Here is a 16,040-nt window from a genome sequence, read left to right as displayed (position 1 = left end):
AAATGAATTCCGGTTTAGCTGTATTAATGACCTGTATGTGGTGATTACACATAGACACACCCTAGTGTGATTACATGAATTCTTATGCCTTATTTTATTTTATTTGTAGTTTGTTTGTTTTTTTTAATCATTTTATCTACCCTTAATTTGCTTCATTTTTTATCATCCACGTGGTTAAGTTTTTTGTTTCCACATAATACTTTAAGAATCACAGACATAAATGAATAAATAAAAATACTTTAGAACATGAGTTAAAGGGAGTGTTTACCTCCTGTGAGTCAGCTCTGAGGGCGGAAACACCCCGAGCTCTGCGGAGGGCACATCCTGTTTACTCTCCGATCTACTGTACGAGACTCGGTTTGTGTTCAAGTATGTAAAGGAGAAACCCGCTGAGATGTTACCGACTTCACTGTAAACGTAGCTCAACAAGGTATAGTACCCTTTAGTAAATGTAGTTAAAGTATTTGAGTTTTACAATGAAAACAAATCGGTGTCATCAGGTTGCGGTAATGCTACCTCTTTAGCTTGTAGCTAGGTGAGGTAGCACCTAGCTACAATTAGTTAGCGAATTCGGAGTTCACATTTTCTACTAAGTTCTTCGTTTTGAGTCACTTGATGTTAACGATCGGCTTTTGTTACTGTTATTAACATGTATTAACAACTTTACAGGCCCTTTCCATTCGTCTGAGCAAACAGAGCTAGCCTGACGGCTAGCAAAAGTATCGGTAATTAGCCTAGCTGACTGTGCTATCTGCTAACCAGTTATTACAGAGTTGAGGTCTTTTTTCACTACCACAATGTATGTAATTATACATACAGTACTGTGTCGGTACTGTATGTATAATTATACTGCTTTGGGTGTAATAATCACTGTGCTATTAACCCTGCTCACGTTGATCGTTAGCATAATCTAGAATAAATAGTTTAGATTCACCGGTCTGTAACAGCTGGCACTTTGAAAGTTACATTTAATAAAACACAATAAGATAGCGACTGAGTAAACAATAACTGTCAAACAAAATGCTATTGAGACATGTCAGAAAGGTACAATGATTATTGTTCAGAACATTTGAAGACCCTTCACAGTCCATTCATCCTGACTGTAAAATCCTGTCCGCCTCTAGTTTTGAGCCAGGATATCCTATCAGTTAATCTCAAATCACCTAAAAATGTTTTGGTTTAAAATTTTGATATAAATTAAGGATTGCTGTGAAATTTTTTGTGTAGTCCTGGGAAGTCCCATATTTGAACATCCACCAATAAAAAATAAAAATGACATTCCAAAATACACCTGGTGACAATTTATGTGTTGCATATAGTTATACAAAAGAAAACTTGTGAAATGCTTTTTGATGTGAAATTCTTATTCATAAAATGAAGAAAATTGAGCAAATATCGCAAGTTGTACCACAGAAAACAAAAATATCAATAGATAGTCCTAACCGAACAGAAAAATTTCTAGTTGAGTTTCCAGATGGTACTCATAATATCCTGGAGGAGTCTTATGATTCAGGTTAAAATTTCAAGCTCAAATTTCTCTATACGAAAAAACAAAACAAAGCCTTGGATATATGAAGCTATTTCACTTTGGCCATAAAATTATGAAGCAGATCAGAGATGGTTGAGCAGAAAATGTTGAAAAAATGTGTTGATTTGAGGTGGAATGACCCTGTAATTTAAACAGCTAGTGCACCTGGCTGCACCTTGATTTTTTTAGACCATCAATGCCACAAGGAATTGGCCCATAAAGTGCTTTAAACATACTCAGTTAGACCCTGATAACCTTCAGAGATGAGATGAAAGCAGCAATAAAATCTCTTTTTTAAGATGATAAAATAAAAAGCAGTTGCAAGTTGCATTGCCTGAGTCAGTCACTGTTGCATGCGTCATATAAAGTTCGAGCCTTGCTCATTGTTCAGCTGTACAGTAATCTGTGTAATGCACTGCTGTATAGACACTCCTGCAGTGCAGCCTCAGTCATCCAGTCATTCCCACTTTGTTTGCTGGTGAAATGAGAGCATTGTTTCTCAGGGACAGCAGATATTGGGTCGACCACACTGTGGTGAATTGAAATACAGGGGGGTTGCCCATAGCTAGGTCAGCGTGTGGCACAGTTAGCTTGCTTCTATAAAGGAATGGGGCCATTCGGATAAACTTGTATAACCACGTTTTTCAGGAATTCTGTGTCCATCAAACTGATCAGTTGCTGCTTTCTTGTGCTGTTTATCCAGGAAAACGGAAACTCCCCTGTCAGCAATAACCAGCCATGTCGTGCCGGGACATCCACGCCACCAACGCTTTTGCCTTCATCATTGCCATTTTGTCTGTAGGTGGGCTCGCAGTGGCAGCATTAATTCCGCAGTGGCGCGTAACGAAACTCATCACCTTTAATCGCAATGCCAAGAATATCAGTGTGTATGATGGGCTGTGGGCTAAATGTGTGATGCAGGATGGCTATTCAGGATGCCTCTACTATGATTCAGAGGTATTGCTTCATCTATTCTGCTTATGTTTTGTTTTGTTTTTTAATTCTCAGGTGTTTATAATAGTCCCAGCATTAATTATATATTATTATGTTTCCAGTGGTACTCCAAGTTGGATCAGCTGGATCTGCGGCTTTTGCAGTTCTGCCTTCCCACAGGCCTCGGGTTCGGCATTTTAGCCTTGCTGCTGTCCATGACCGGGATGTGTAAAACCTGTTGCTGCTCAGACAAGCCTGAACCGGACATTAAAACAGTTAGATTCCTGGTGAACAGTCCAGGTTGTCACCTGGTGGCAGGGATGTTTTTCTTCCTGGGTGGTGCAGTCCCCATTGCGCCCTCGGTGTGGTTCCTTTTCCGCACCAAGGAGATGAACGCCAGATATGCCAACATCTTCTCTGATGGCTTTGCTGTGTATGTATCTATAGGCTGTTCTGGAGGACTGATGCTAGCCGCACTGCTGATGTTCATGTGGTACTGTATGTGCAAGAAGCTGCCTTCACCTTTCTGGTTGCCCATGTCCACGTCCAACTCCATGTCAACCCAGCCTCTCATTGCCAACGCACATTCTCCTGCCTCAGTTTATGGTCCGCAGCCTTTCCCACCACAGACTTTCCCTCCCACAGTAATTAACTCCCAACCACATGTGCCCGCGCAAGGCTACGTGCAGAGCGTTATCGCACCTGCTCCACCACAGGTGTACGTGTCTCAGGTTTCTGCACCGAATGGCTATGGATCAGAGGTTGAAGGAAATCACGCCTACGGCTACGCCCCCTCTCAAAGTTACGCTCCCTCTCAAAGTTACGCTCCCTCGCAGAGCTATGCCCCCTCACAGAGTTACGCTCCCTCTCAGGGGTACGCATCCAGCTATACAGGCCACCGCTACTCCACCCGCTCGCGGATGTCGGCAATAGAAATTGACATTCCTGTGCTGACGCAAGAGTAGTGAAAGAGGAGAGGCTGATAACCTCATTACTTCTGTCCATGAACCTCTATAAATTTCACCACTGATAAAACTAACAGAGTTTGATAGATGAAAGGTAATGACCTGAGAGCTATTTACAGCTTCAAGAGTAATAGTTTCAAAAATACTGTTAGTCAGTCCAGGCCTGTGAACTGCTGATGGGAGAGGATGAGAATCGGTAGAAACAGCCCTGGAGGTACCACATGAAGGATGAGATTAACCTCGAAACTAAAACACTGCATTCAGTTTAGTATTGTTTTAAAAAAAAAACTTGTTTCACTGTTTTTTATATCAGAGTATGAGCACTAAATAATAGTTTATCACTTGCTGAAGTGGCCAATGGACCAACCTGATTTTTCTAATTTTCTGTTACATTTGTGCTTGACACTTTATCCTTAATTTCAAGTGACCTTTGCTTGTGTAAAACTTACAATATGAGGATTGTCTGTTATCACTGTTGAACTGCATTATGGACTGTATTAACTTTGACTTCTGTGTCCTGAATGGACAACTACTAACTCACCTGTTTTTGTTCTAACACGAACTGTGTAATGAACTGTCACTTTGAAGAGCAGCTGTCATATCTTTGTTAAATGCACTAAGTGTGTCAATAATGTGCCTGGTTTAATTGCCTTTGTTTACCTATGTTTTTAGCCTTGAGTCTATTTTTTTAATGTAAAGCCTCCTGCATAGTACTTAATCATGTGATCGAGCATACCTTTCCAGGGTATTTGTGTCAAAAAACATCAAAAGGTGCCACTAATAAACCTTTTAGCTGTGTTCAGTCTGATGTACAAATGCAGTTAACATTACTGTATTGTCAGAAACACTAAGACATCTCTAGTGTGGTAGGCCTACATACAGATGTTTTTCTTTTCTAAATGTAAAAAACTTTTGCTAATGTAGCTGGAAGCACTGATTAAGGCTGTAAGTCATGATTAAGCCACATATGTTGCCTTCTTGCAGGTCCTGCGTATGAAGTACTGATCTTTATGTGATTCTAAAGTGAAAATGTCAAAGAAACATGCTTTTCTACACTCTTTTTGTTTTAAATAAAACATAAATCACACTGTAATCATGTGCTTCTCTTTTTATACAAGCTGCAAGCTCACACAGTTATCTATTCAGCCAGTCATATGGCAGCAACTCAGCGCATGTAGGCATGTAGACGAGGTCAAGACGACCCTGTAAAGTTAAAGATTTGCATCATGGATGTGCAGCTGACAAACCTGCAGCAATCGTGTGATGCTATCAAGTCAACAAAATCTCTGAGGAATGTTTTCAATACTGAGGGGTGGACCAAGTACTAGCAACATGTACGTAATAAAGTGGTATAGTGGTTAACATACAAAAGCTCCCCAAATTGAAAGCAAGGGGGGGACGCAAGGTTGTATACTCCTTGTACCAGTCCCAAGCTTGGATAAATAGGAGGGCTGTGTCAGGAAAGGAAAAATGTGCATTTGTCTGCTGTGGCATTTCTTTTTTTTATGTGGCCCAGCCATGATTTCAGCTGGTTATGGCTCCTCTTTCCACTTTAATTGAGAGAAATCAGGAGCCTGTCGGGTTCTTAATTCACACAAATGTATCATAAAATGTTAAAGCCCCTTCTCCAACCCAATCCCCATTACGCCAGAGGACACTGAAGTGGTTTATTTGGCACTTCTTAAAAGTTTCAATGTGGTGTTTAAATGGGAAAATTTATGTATTTGTTTTTTATGAATATAAATGACTTAACAGAGGAGAGTGGGAAAATGGCCAGCACAGCATTGGCAGACTAATCTCATTATCAACTCTGCTTTCTAGAGTTTACACGCATTAAAAAGAAGATTTCACCAAAATTCAGAGGAAATTAAATACTGTTTTTTCTGACAGTCTGCACAAAACTCAGTTTATATGTACAAACAGAGAAACGCAACCTTTATATGTGAGAAGATGCAGTCAAATCTTATTTGTTGTTCAGAAGATAATAATTTAACACTTAATATCAATTTTTGACACCAACTCTGGTATCGGTATTGGATCAATACTAGCACGACAGGATGGACACTTTGTTTCTGTCCTCTAAGTTCAGCGTGTAGTCCACTGAATAGTGTTAAATAAATTATTACTATATATAAATATTTGTTTAAATTAAAAACATATACTGCAAACATGCGCTACATCTTAGCCTTTTTGTGTTGACTGTCATGTTAAAGGTTATGGCACATCTAAACAACAGAAGGCACATTTATGTTCCAGCTTTCCAAAACCCCCTTTTACAGTATACATGAAAGCTTAAAGATGCATTTTATTGTGTTAATGAATTATTATGGAAAGTAAAAATCACAGTCATTTAGTGCCATTAAACAGACAATGATTCATCTCATAAATCATGAAATACTTCTCTCCCCTGCATAAGCTTTTACGGGTTAAAAGTTTCATTATTGCCAATAATGGCCCTGTATTTACTTGGTGTAGGATCTATACCAAAATTTGCACTACTGCACAGCACAATGGGGGATATGATATTTGCTGTAAACTGTCACCTGCCGTATGAGCAAATACTTAAGACATAATCGAGTTCATAGGTCTTAACAAAGGAAGTAGATGACAGTGAGCAGTCTAACAAAAAAGAAAAACAGCTTTTCGTTTTGTTTTTGATGTAAGTCGACCAAGCATGTGAAGTGATCACTGCAGCAGGTATAATTGGAAATTATGTCAAGGTTTAGTGGCTGATGGTTAGTAAGACCTTAATGAATATAAGCATATCTGTTTGCATTTGCATGTATCTGTAGCGCACACGCAGCACAAATCATCGTTATCAGAGCGCCAAAGTCTGATTTAACTGTTGTAATAACGCCATGCTTTCTTTGTTCCCGGCATCATCGCTCCCAGCCAGTAATCTCAGTTCAAAAACATACACACACAGCATATAGACCCAGCAGGGAGCGAGTGCTGATGGAGATTAGGGGTCGACACAGATGGCTTTCATATGCTGTGCTGGGAAGAAACAGGGGGTGGGGCCTGGGTTGCCATGGGAGACCTCAGACACAGACCGCTGGCTCATGAACATAAAGTGGGAAGGGATAAACACGCCTTTCATTCTTTCTCACTCTTTCCTTGCATGTGTGAATGAACCGGTCCAGGTTTAGTAACATGAACATGGCTTCAGGCCACAGGGAGACCCCCCCAACACACACACACACACACACACACACACACACACACACACACACACACACACACACACACACACACACACACACACCTCCTTTTTTTGTATCCCATCAGCTCCAGCACACACACAGAGTGTCATTCCCAGCTTGTGCTGTCAGTGTAAAAAATTCTCCCTTGGCATCTAATGCAAACACCCCCATGCTAAAACCTGCCACTTGACACACCCCCTTCTTTCTCTGCATCCTTCACCACCCGACCCCCTCATCTTCAGTTATCCCCTCTAGTGCAGCAGACAACTGGAAAATCTTTCAAAAGTGGAAACAAGCACCAAAATTAGTGTGTTTGTCCTTCTGGAGCCTTTAATTTGAAAAATCCCAATAGCCACTTGGGTTTTCAAGATGGGTCACCACTTCCAACACAGGAAACATTTGACTGCAAAATTTCAGGCACTGGATCTATTTCAGTGTTTCTAATCCCGTTTTCAGTTTGTTTGTTTGTTTCTTTACTATGGGTGCTTCTCTGTTTGATTTTTAATAAGCATTGTTACAATTTGAACCTCCCAAAAACTGCATAATTGCCAAGAAACACTTATTTAAACAATGTAGGATTATGTAAGGAGCTTTAAAATCAACTTGTGGCCTCATAGGTGGGTCTCGAGGTAAAAGTACCTTCATAAATGGTACAAAGAAGTTTCTGATTAGCTTCAGAGGTAACTTTTACACAAACGTGTGGTTTGATATGAAGTCTTGTCGTCGTTGCCTCAAAATGTGACAATTTCCTACCAGAAACAGGTCTGTTGACACTTTACCACATTTGGTTCACCCTGAAAATCACTGAAAAACTACTCGAAGATGAATTTATGAGCGTGTGTTCATGGATCATAGAGGAAGAAGGATACTAAAGGCTGCTTTCCTGGGTATTCCTGCTGCTAGTCTGTGTTTTTTACATCACTTCCTCTTTCCCACGCCGTCACACCAAATAATGACATCATTGCTCAGGTCCAATCATTTTCTTACTGCTCTCTGTGAGCCAATCAGCCTCCACTGTCCGCTTTAAACCTCACTGCTCTTATATCACCCTGCCTCGTGCCACTTCCTCCTCATCTTCACTACCAACCACCACCGTCTAGACTTCAGGGGGTTCCTGCTTATCATTGCTGGGACTCCACTCTGCTATGATGCTTCATAACTCATGTTCAATAAAAACATGTTCAAATCTTTCAAGTGATGTCTTCTTATCAAAATGAGTATATGACTTATAATTACTGAATATAGGCTGAATATATTGATTCAAACCTTCAGGAGAGCCTGAACTTGACACGTAACCTCAACCACACATCTTTATGGACTTCAACAGTTTTTTGAACCGTAACATACACTTAAAACACGTCATGCCTTTGCTTAGGCTTCATAGTTGAAATGTCCTACAGCCTGAACTCATGGTCACTCCACCATTGAACAAAAAACACACACACAGCATTATGCTTTTTGGGTGTAGCCACAGTGGCCCCGAGGTGCAGGTGGAGCTGCCAAGGTGTCCAAAAAGAAAAACAAAACACAAACAGGAGGACTAAACATATGGTGTTTTCTGTCTATGCGAGTCAATCGCACATCCTCCTCACAACTTCCCTACATGAACACACATAAACACACACATGCACACACACTCATGCCGACACTAACAGTCAATAAGTGCAAGATTTATCAACTGCGTGCTGCGCTGGAACAGCTCGTTCTTCACTTGTGAGCTTTAATCTTGAAGATCTAGCTTTTCAGCTTATATACGAGACAATTTACATAACACGACAAGACACTTTAACTCCGGCTCAGCCACATAAAGTGACAAGAGCAGCTTGTTCAGGACACATTTACCTCATGTCCTGCATAACTTTTTCTGCCTTGGTGAAAGAAGGGCAGATGGATTTGCCATATGGCCGACAGGAGCCACGCTGACTCTCACAGCCCACTTCAACCCTGTTTTCTTGTTTGTGTTTTTTTACATTTAGGAAAGCTACAAATAGTTGCAGGTGGGTAAAAAATTTGCATCCAGTGCTGTTCAATAAGGGATGATAAGTGAATGCTGTCTAATGTAACAAGTGCATGACAGTGCAGACAGCCTCCTCGTAAAAGAGCCACTAAATCTCACACCGGACATGGAGGGCATCTAGGGTTTTGAAGAAGACATCTGTGTGTCTGAGGCAGACTTGTAGACCGAGCAGACAAATAGACAGACATAATGAGAGTGAAACAGAGAAAGAAGGAATCCACGGGGAGAGAAACGATGGAGCATTGCCCGAGGGGAGCAGACATCCAGAGCTCAGTAACGACAAACTGACAGGCACCGCCGGGCTCGAGGGCAACGCCGTCCCCGGCATTGTCATGCAGCCAGCGTTCCAAAAACATCAAGCCAAAACCAATACTACCACAACTGTCAAAAATCTGTTACTCTGTTCACTCTGCACACTACTCTGTATACACTTGATTTATATGATATTTTTAAAAGGCCACAGATCGGTAGAGGTGAGAAGTAACAAAGTACAAATACTTTGTTACACTACAAAGTACTGGTATCTACAATTTTCAGGTATCTGTACTTTACTTGAGTAGTTTTTTTTACTTTTTACTTCTACTCCCTACATTTTTAAACAAATATCTGTATTTTATACTCCTTAAATTTTCAAAACAGGCTCGTCACTTTTGCATTTTGGGGGAATTTTTGCTCAGACTGCTCAGTGGAATTTGATATAGTGCAGATTTAAAGTTTCCATGTAAGTCCTCATGTTTTTAAATCAGATATTGGGTCTGTACACGTGACATTATGTTTTTTTTTATATTGTGAAACCTGCTGCAAAACAAACTGAGCTAGCTATGTGTTATTTAAAGATTGCATGAAAATCATCTGCAGTTTCACAGTCAAAGTAAGGTTATGTCAAGTGTAGCAGAGATTCATATGAATTTTAGTTGATGATGCTTAGATCCATTGACTGAGCAGTACAACTCATGAAACATCTGCTGATATCTGGTTGAATTTGGTTGTTTATATCCAAACAGAGCAGCAGGTCAGCTGATCACAGCCTGTACACTAAGAAAATCTACCAGAGCTCTCAGTAGAAATTATTGTGAACCAGAACTTCCTGTCAAAACTGAAAAAATACAAGAACTCAGATCATGTACTTGTGTAACATTTATATTTGACAAAAATACAAGTGAAGGTCTTAAAACTGTTTTAATAGCCACATGACCAGAGGGGGCGGAAACAAAGTTTCAGGAGAAGGATTAAAAAGCAAAAATAGCCCCTAAGCTGAACGATGATTCCTGTGAGTGTCATTAAAATATATATTATATGCTGGATCATTATTACTGCTTTGATTGGTTTTTTTAAAAAGGTGCTTTCAGTGTCCCTCAGCTAGATTGGGAGCGCAATAGCTGAGGCTGGTCTACTGCATCTCCTCTTGGGTCTCAAACCTCTGATCTTTTGGATCTTCATGCTGTAGAAGACCAAAGCGAAGCCAGTTTTAACCAATGTTATAAATTTTATCTACAATCAGACTTTACATCTGATTTATAAAAAAGTTATTTCACGCCTGTAAAATCCGCATCATCTGCTGACACATTTAATGAAGTACCAAATAAATCCATCCATCCTTTTTCTTAACTGCACATCTAATTCAGGCACAAGTCACGAGTCTGTCTCAAGGCCAGCACGCAGAGACACGATCACATTCACACCTCCTGCCAGTTTAGAATCAACATTTATTAATTTATTTGCAGCTTGGTGTCAGTGCTAACCACTGTGCCAATGATCGTTAATAACTGTACTTTACACCAGTGTAAAAAAGTATCATCACAATAATATAGAAAATGTGCTTTAGTATAACATAAACAAAGTTGGGTAATCACATGTTAAACATTAAATTACTCAGTCATTTTCAGATTAACCAAAGAGTAATGCCAAGTTAGGCTAGTGGCATCCATCCCACCCTGTCCCATCATCCTTCTCTGTCACTCCAACCCTCTGCATGGCCTCCTTCACTACATCCATCAATCTTCTCTGAGGTCTTTCTCTTTTCTTCCTGCCTGGCAGCTGCGTTTATCCACTGTCTCTCCTCTGCACGTCCAAACTATCGCAGCGTTGTCTCTTTAACTTTGTGTCCAAACTGCTCAATCTGAGGTCATTTCTAATGTTGTCCATTCTGGTCACTCTCAATAAAAATCTTAGCATCTTCAGCTCTGCCTCTGGTCTTTTTTAGTTAGTGCCAAAATACTGAACACGTTATCTTCTGAAGTAACACTGTGAATGCTGTCTTTCGGCTTTCTGGAGTGACTCTATAAGATGTTGCTTTAGCTGTGGCTTTTAAAGACTTTATAGAAACGCAACATTTCAGCTAAATGTTTGTCATGATATACTTACACGCCCTGTATCTCTGCAAGGAGAGTGCTGCAGCACCCTTCTGAGTTTATCTACTTTGTCAAATTGGATTGCCTATTTTCTGAATCTTCTCTCTGTCATTGCTTCAATAATTCAGTATCTCCAGAAAACACTGGAGAGTCGTAACAGGCCCTGAGTAAACACAGCGGCCTTGAGCACTGTTGTCGCTCATTCCCTCTCCGTGTTCTACTTTATTTCCTCCATCCTCACACTAAAGACACTTTATTGCTTAATTAACTTCATGTTTCCTCTCCTTTTCATTACTGTTTAACTGTGAAATAGCAACTGCCTTTAAAACTGGATTAGATCCTCTTATACTGCAGTTTCTCTGCAGAAAATACAATGACATGCGCCCTAATTACATTTTGGTTTTTCACACTATTCCACCTCCTAATCTTCTGTTTGTCTGTCCATCCACCAGATTTTCTCTCCTACCTGCCGGCACAAAAACTCTCATATGGGAATGAATCTTAAGTAGCTCCGTAGGTTAGGTTGCAACTACCAAGGACACACACACACACACACACACACACACACACACACACACACACCTAGGCCTCTGACCTCTCTTATCTGGTCTTCTTTCGCCCCTGACTGATTAAAGCCAGACACACGCTTCTTCTGGAGGTTTTAATTAGATAGAAAGTAAGCCCTTCACACACACACACGGAGTATCAGCAGCTTGTTCTTTCACTCTCATGCCTAAGGCTTGTCTGGAAATCTCGGATCTGTCCTTTCGTTCTGGCCGTAATGCCTCTAATTGTTATTATCTAATTGTCTGTGGGCTTTTCAGCTTTCTGCTGCTTTGTAATCCAGTGAATCTCTCTGTCTTGAAACCTGTGGGCTGAACTCAGGGTTCAGCTGCAGTGACCGGTTTGTGATCTGTAACTGATTCTGGTTTGTCTGAACCTCCTGTTCTCCTATTCTAACAAATCATCTGCAGTAAATTTTTGACCAAATCAGCACCACAAAAGTAGCCTATCCAGGCCTTTTCAAGAGCACCCATTTCACAATAATTTCAAAGGAAAACATATGAAAGATTTTGGGTACCATCAGTGACGAGGAACTTGCAGGGCTGTGGGTGGACATTGGACACAACACAGCACTACTGCAACAAATTGTTTGACCTCAGACAGCTCAACACGACGTAGAAGCAGCTGGATGCAAAAACACGGAGGAAGGACAAATTGATAATCCCTGTTGAGAAGAGCCATCTGCAGTACTTACATTGCTGCCGCCGTGTCCTCCAGGTTCAATCATGTAGGTGTGATTGCCGTCGAAAAACATCCCACTGAAAAGGGAAAGAGGGGGAGAGGCGAGAGCACATATCAGTACAAGTTTCTGCTGTTTTTTCAGCATCAAATGGAATAAATCAAGTCCTCCGGAGCAATCGGAGAGACAGATTAGTCACTTCATATGGAAACCTGTTATAAAAGAACATAAACCAGAGGGAGACCTTAAAGTCCTTAATGTGCATATGACTCTCATTTTTCTGCAAATAAATTAGATAACAAGTTTAAGGACTGGACAGCTAAGGGAACAACAGTTATGTTCGACGTAATGAAAAAAAGGTTTGAAGTTTGAAGTTTTGAAATGCTTATTAGAAAAGCAAGACTTCTATGGATATTTACAGATGGGACGCTATGTTGATATGACTGTGAGAAAAGTAACGGAGGGAAGAAGGAGGTGTAATGGACAGTGATGTGGAGATTACAATGGAAGATTTTTTTTATTACACCCGCACAGAAACCTATCTATAGTGTTATAACTTCCCTGTCTGCTGGAAAAATGTGCAACCACTGGCATATTTAATAAAGACTAGTAAAGAGAGATACACTGTGCCATTCAAGACATTTTTGAATGTGAAATTCACCAAGTAAGAAGGCTATATATTTGGGGTATATATCCTCAGAATGGATGTAAAGAGATAACTACTTAATAAACATTACTGCTGGTGGATAATTTGAACAGTCTTACTATTACTAGGTTATTACAGAAAAACATTAAATATATCTGTATTATATATATATCTGAAATATTGATCCAACAGGGGAGACTATTACAGCAGCAGAATAAAGAATAAAAATAGTACAGGCTACAATAAATAAACATACGCATAGTGACGGCCTTATACTACAAAAGAATTATATATACAAAACTGTGATTTTAAAAAAAACAGGAAAGTAAAAAATAAAAATTAGGTTTAGTTAAAGAAGAGTAAAAAGTATGACTAATAAATACTATGTACACTATAAAGCTGAGACATAGTTGCAAGAAGTTAATGTTGGTGAATAATAATAATATAGGATTAGTTTAGTCTAATTAGTCCATCAATGGCTCAGCTGTTAGAATAAAAACAAAATCCATGCTGTCATCACATATAAGGTTGCGAGAGAACAGCACAGAGCTATGCAGCATTTTAACCATGGCTGAAGGTCTTTGGCTGCCTGCCCACATTCATGTGCACATGAACACATCATCCGTTAATTAAGTTTATCTGAAGCTTTTAGGAGATTGGTCGGGTCAGACTGTGAAGTCAGGAGGGTAAACACTGCAGGAAATACACAATCCATCTTCCTCCTCCTACTCTACCCTCTCTGTGTTTTTCAGGTTTCCTGGCCAGACAAATTGAAAGAATTTAAATGTGTGTATTTTATGCTTAAATCTGTTCAGTGCTGGTGTGAGTGAGTGGGATTTGGAAGAAAGGTGATCTCATGCATCTGTGCACAAACCACACCTACACAATCCCCTCAGTTATTATGGCTTTACCTGACTTTACATGTCGTTGCTGCTTAGTTTGGGATGCAGCTTTACTTTTACTGACACACCAAATAAGAACTATCGCTGGACTGTATAGAAAGTTTAGCTTAGCTTTTAGTTTTAGTCAGCTCAGCGTGCAAATGTAATCTTTTCATTTAAAGATAAGGCTTTAAATTATAACTAAGTTTGATAAATGATTAAGAAACAAATGGATGGATGGATGGATTCTTTTAGCTCACTTTTGTGCTGCATCAAAGCAAAGAATCCAAGCTAAATGTTTAGAAAAAGAACGAAATTTGCCTCTGTGTGTCTGTGTGTGTGTGAGTGTGTGTGTGAGTTGGGGGGGGGGGGGACACAGGATGTATATTATGGTAAACACCTGATTCAGCATAGGAGAATGCTCTCCCTCTAATGACTAACGCTCTGACACACTCCACAGCAGGAAGCCCTTGACTCCCTCGCTCTTTCTCTTACTCTCTCTCTCTCTCTCTCACACACACACACACGCACACACACACACACACTAGTGATGGGATTTCCGGCTCTTTTTAGAGAACTGGCTCTTTCGGCTCGGCTCACTAAAAAGAGCCGGCTCTTTCGGCTCCGAAATGGCTCTTCAGGTTGTTTTGTTGCTTTAATTTATTTATTATTAACAATAATATAAAATTATGCACAAAAGGAATTACTAATGTAAAAATAAAAAAAAGTGGTTTTATTTATATACGTTTATATATAAATATATGCGGTGGCCCCTAGAGACAAAGCACGTACAAACTCCAAAACACATTTCTAGCGTTAACTGAACTTCCAAAACAGAGCTACCTAGATCACTTAAATTACACAATTGAAAGCATATGTGTATGGTTTGTGTATTTATACGCAAGCACTCATATATATTCAAATAATTTAAAAAAAAATGTTCATTTACCTGTTACTACCACACACCAGATCCGGTCGTTTGTACTTCCTGGCTTGTCAGTAGGTAACAAAAGCTCAACACTGCGCCTAGCATCCTGGAGCACTTCTGTTGTGTTTTGTACGTGTTTTGGAGTTTTTACGTGTTTTGGAGTTTGTACGTGTTTTGAAATTCGTACATGTTTTGGAGTTTGTACGTGCTTTGTCTCTAGGGACCACCTTAAATATACATTTATTCACTCCACATAAAATGTAATAAATGAATCATATAATACAAAAACCAACTATTCATATTTCAACTTTTAACTATTTAAATTTTCAGCTTTTTCCTTTTAAACAAATTTAAAGTGAAACAACACAAAACACTGCAAACCACAACACAATTAAATATTAATTAAAATATGAAAACAAAAAGAAGATGCATATTCTCTGTCATATGGTCCTGCATGAATAAACTTTCTGAGTCCTCTATCATCCGCAACTGAAAATAGTTGTGGATGATTACTATACCTTTCTAATGTGACGTTGTTGTCCCTGGCTCTCTTTCTCTCTCTTTCCCTCCCGCTCTGTTCCTGTGCTACTGCAAGTGTAACTACCACCCCTCCCCCCTCTTCCCAGCGCAAAGCACAAGGCTCGCATGCGGAGTGAAGCGGAAAAAAAGTGCGAGAGAGAGGGTGACAGAAAGAAAAAAAAAAAACCCACGGCTCCCAATAAGGAGCCGGCTCGCGTCATTCACTTCAAAGAGTCGGCTCTAAGAGCCGTTTCGTTCGCGACCGACACATCACTACTAAATATGAGATTTCACCGCAGGTAACTATACTATAAATTATTTGGTAGTTGCTTTCTTTTCATTATTTTGCATCCAGCATTTTATAATTTGCTGTGCTGACAACTTTCCCCAAATTCATGCAAAACTCTCATGAAGCACACAAAAAAACTATAAGAATAAATAAGTTAATTGGCTTGGACTTTAGTTTAGCTTGTTCAGCAGATATTAGTCTGCTTCTTCCTGCTTCCCCTAATTAGTTGGAAAGACATGTCTAGACTGATTACTCTGTCTATTTGGCTTGGTATTATGTTGAAACAAGATATACTCGGTGGGAGAAAGCTTTGAGACTGCGTAATGGATCAGAAGTAAATAATCATAGTCTCTGAAACAGCTGAAAATGATAATTAGATTAAACAATGTACACTGAATGGGCAGAAGGTTAATTCAGACCAGGAGCTCCTGTTATGTGGTTTTCTTTTCATCAGCGATCCCCAACCCCCGGGCCTCGGACCGGTACCGGTCCATGAGTCGTTTGGTACCGGGCCGCGAGAGTTGAGGCTCAGGTGTG

General features: G+C 39.9%; 2 protein-coding genes across 3 annotated transcripts in view; one reads left to right on the top strand and one right to left on the bottom strand.

Annotated features, from left to right (window-relative positions):
* The window catches only part of adam22 (ADAM metallopeptidase domain 22), a 72,886-nt gene that overhangs the window by 24,788 nt on the left and 32,058 nt on the right, over positions 1-16,040 (bottom strand). For both annotated transcript variants that reach the window (XM_063486504.1, XM_063486505.1), the window contains exon 6: positions 12,256-12,319. In XM_063486504.1, coding sequence (XP_063342574.1) covers positions 12,256-12,319 — 64 coding nt within the window. The remainder of the gene's footprint in view (positions 1-12,255; positions 12,320-16,040) is intronic.
* On the top strand, positions 307-4,519 carry cldn12 (claudin 12). The gene is made up of 3 exons (XM_063486508.1): positions 307-430; positions 2,232-2,485; positions 2,584-4,519. Exons 2-3 carry the CDS (start codon positions 2,267-2,269, stop codon positions 3,424-3,426), a joined length of 1,062 nt encoding a protein of 353 aa, XP_063342578.1. The 5' UTR covers positions 307-430; positions 2,232-2,266; the 3' UTR covers positions 3,427-4,519.

Source organism: Pelmatolapia mariae, linkage group LG10_11 (genome assembly GCF_036321145.2).
Source record: "Pelmatolapia mariae isolate MD_Pm_ZW linkage group LG10_11, Pm_UMD_F_2, whole genome shotgun sequence".
NCBI lineage: Eukaryota > Metazoa > Chordata > Actinopteri > Cichliformes > Cichlidae > Pelmatolapia > Pelmatolapia mariae.
The sequence above is the reverse complement of the archived record's forward strand: the minus strand, read 5'-3'. Positions and strand labels throughout refer to the sequence as shown.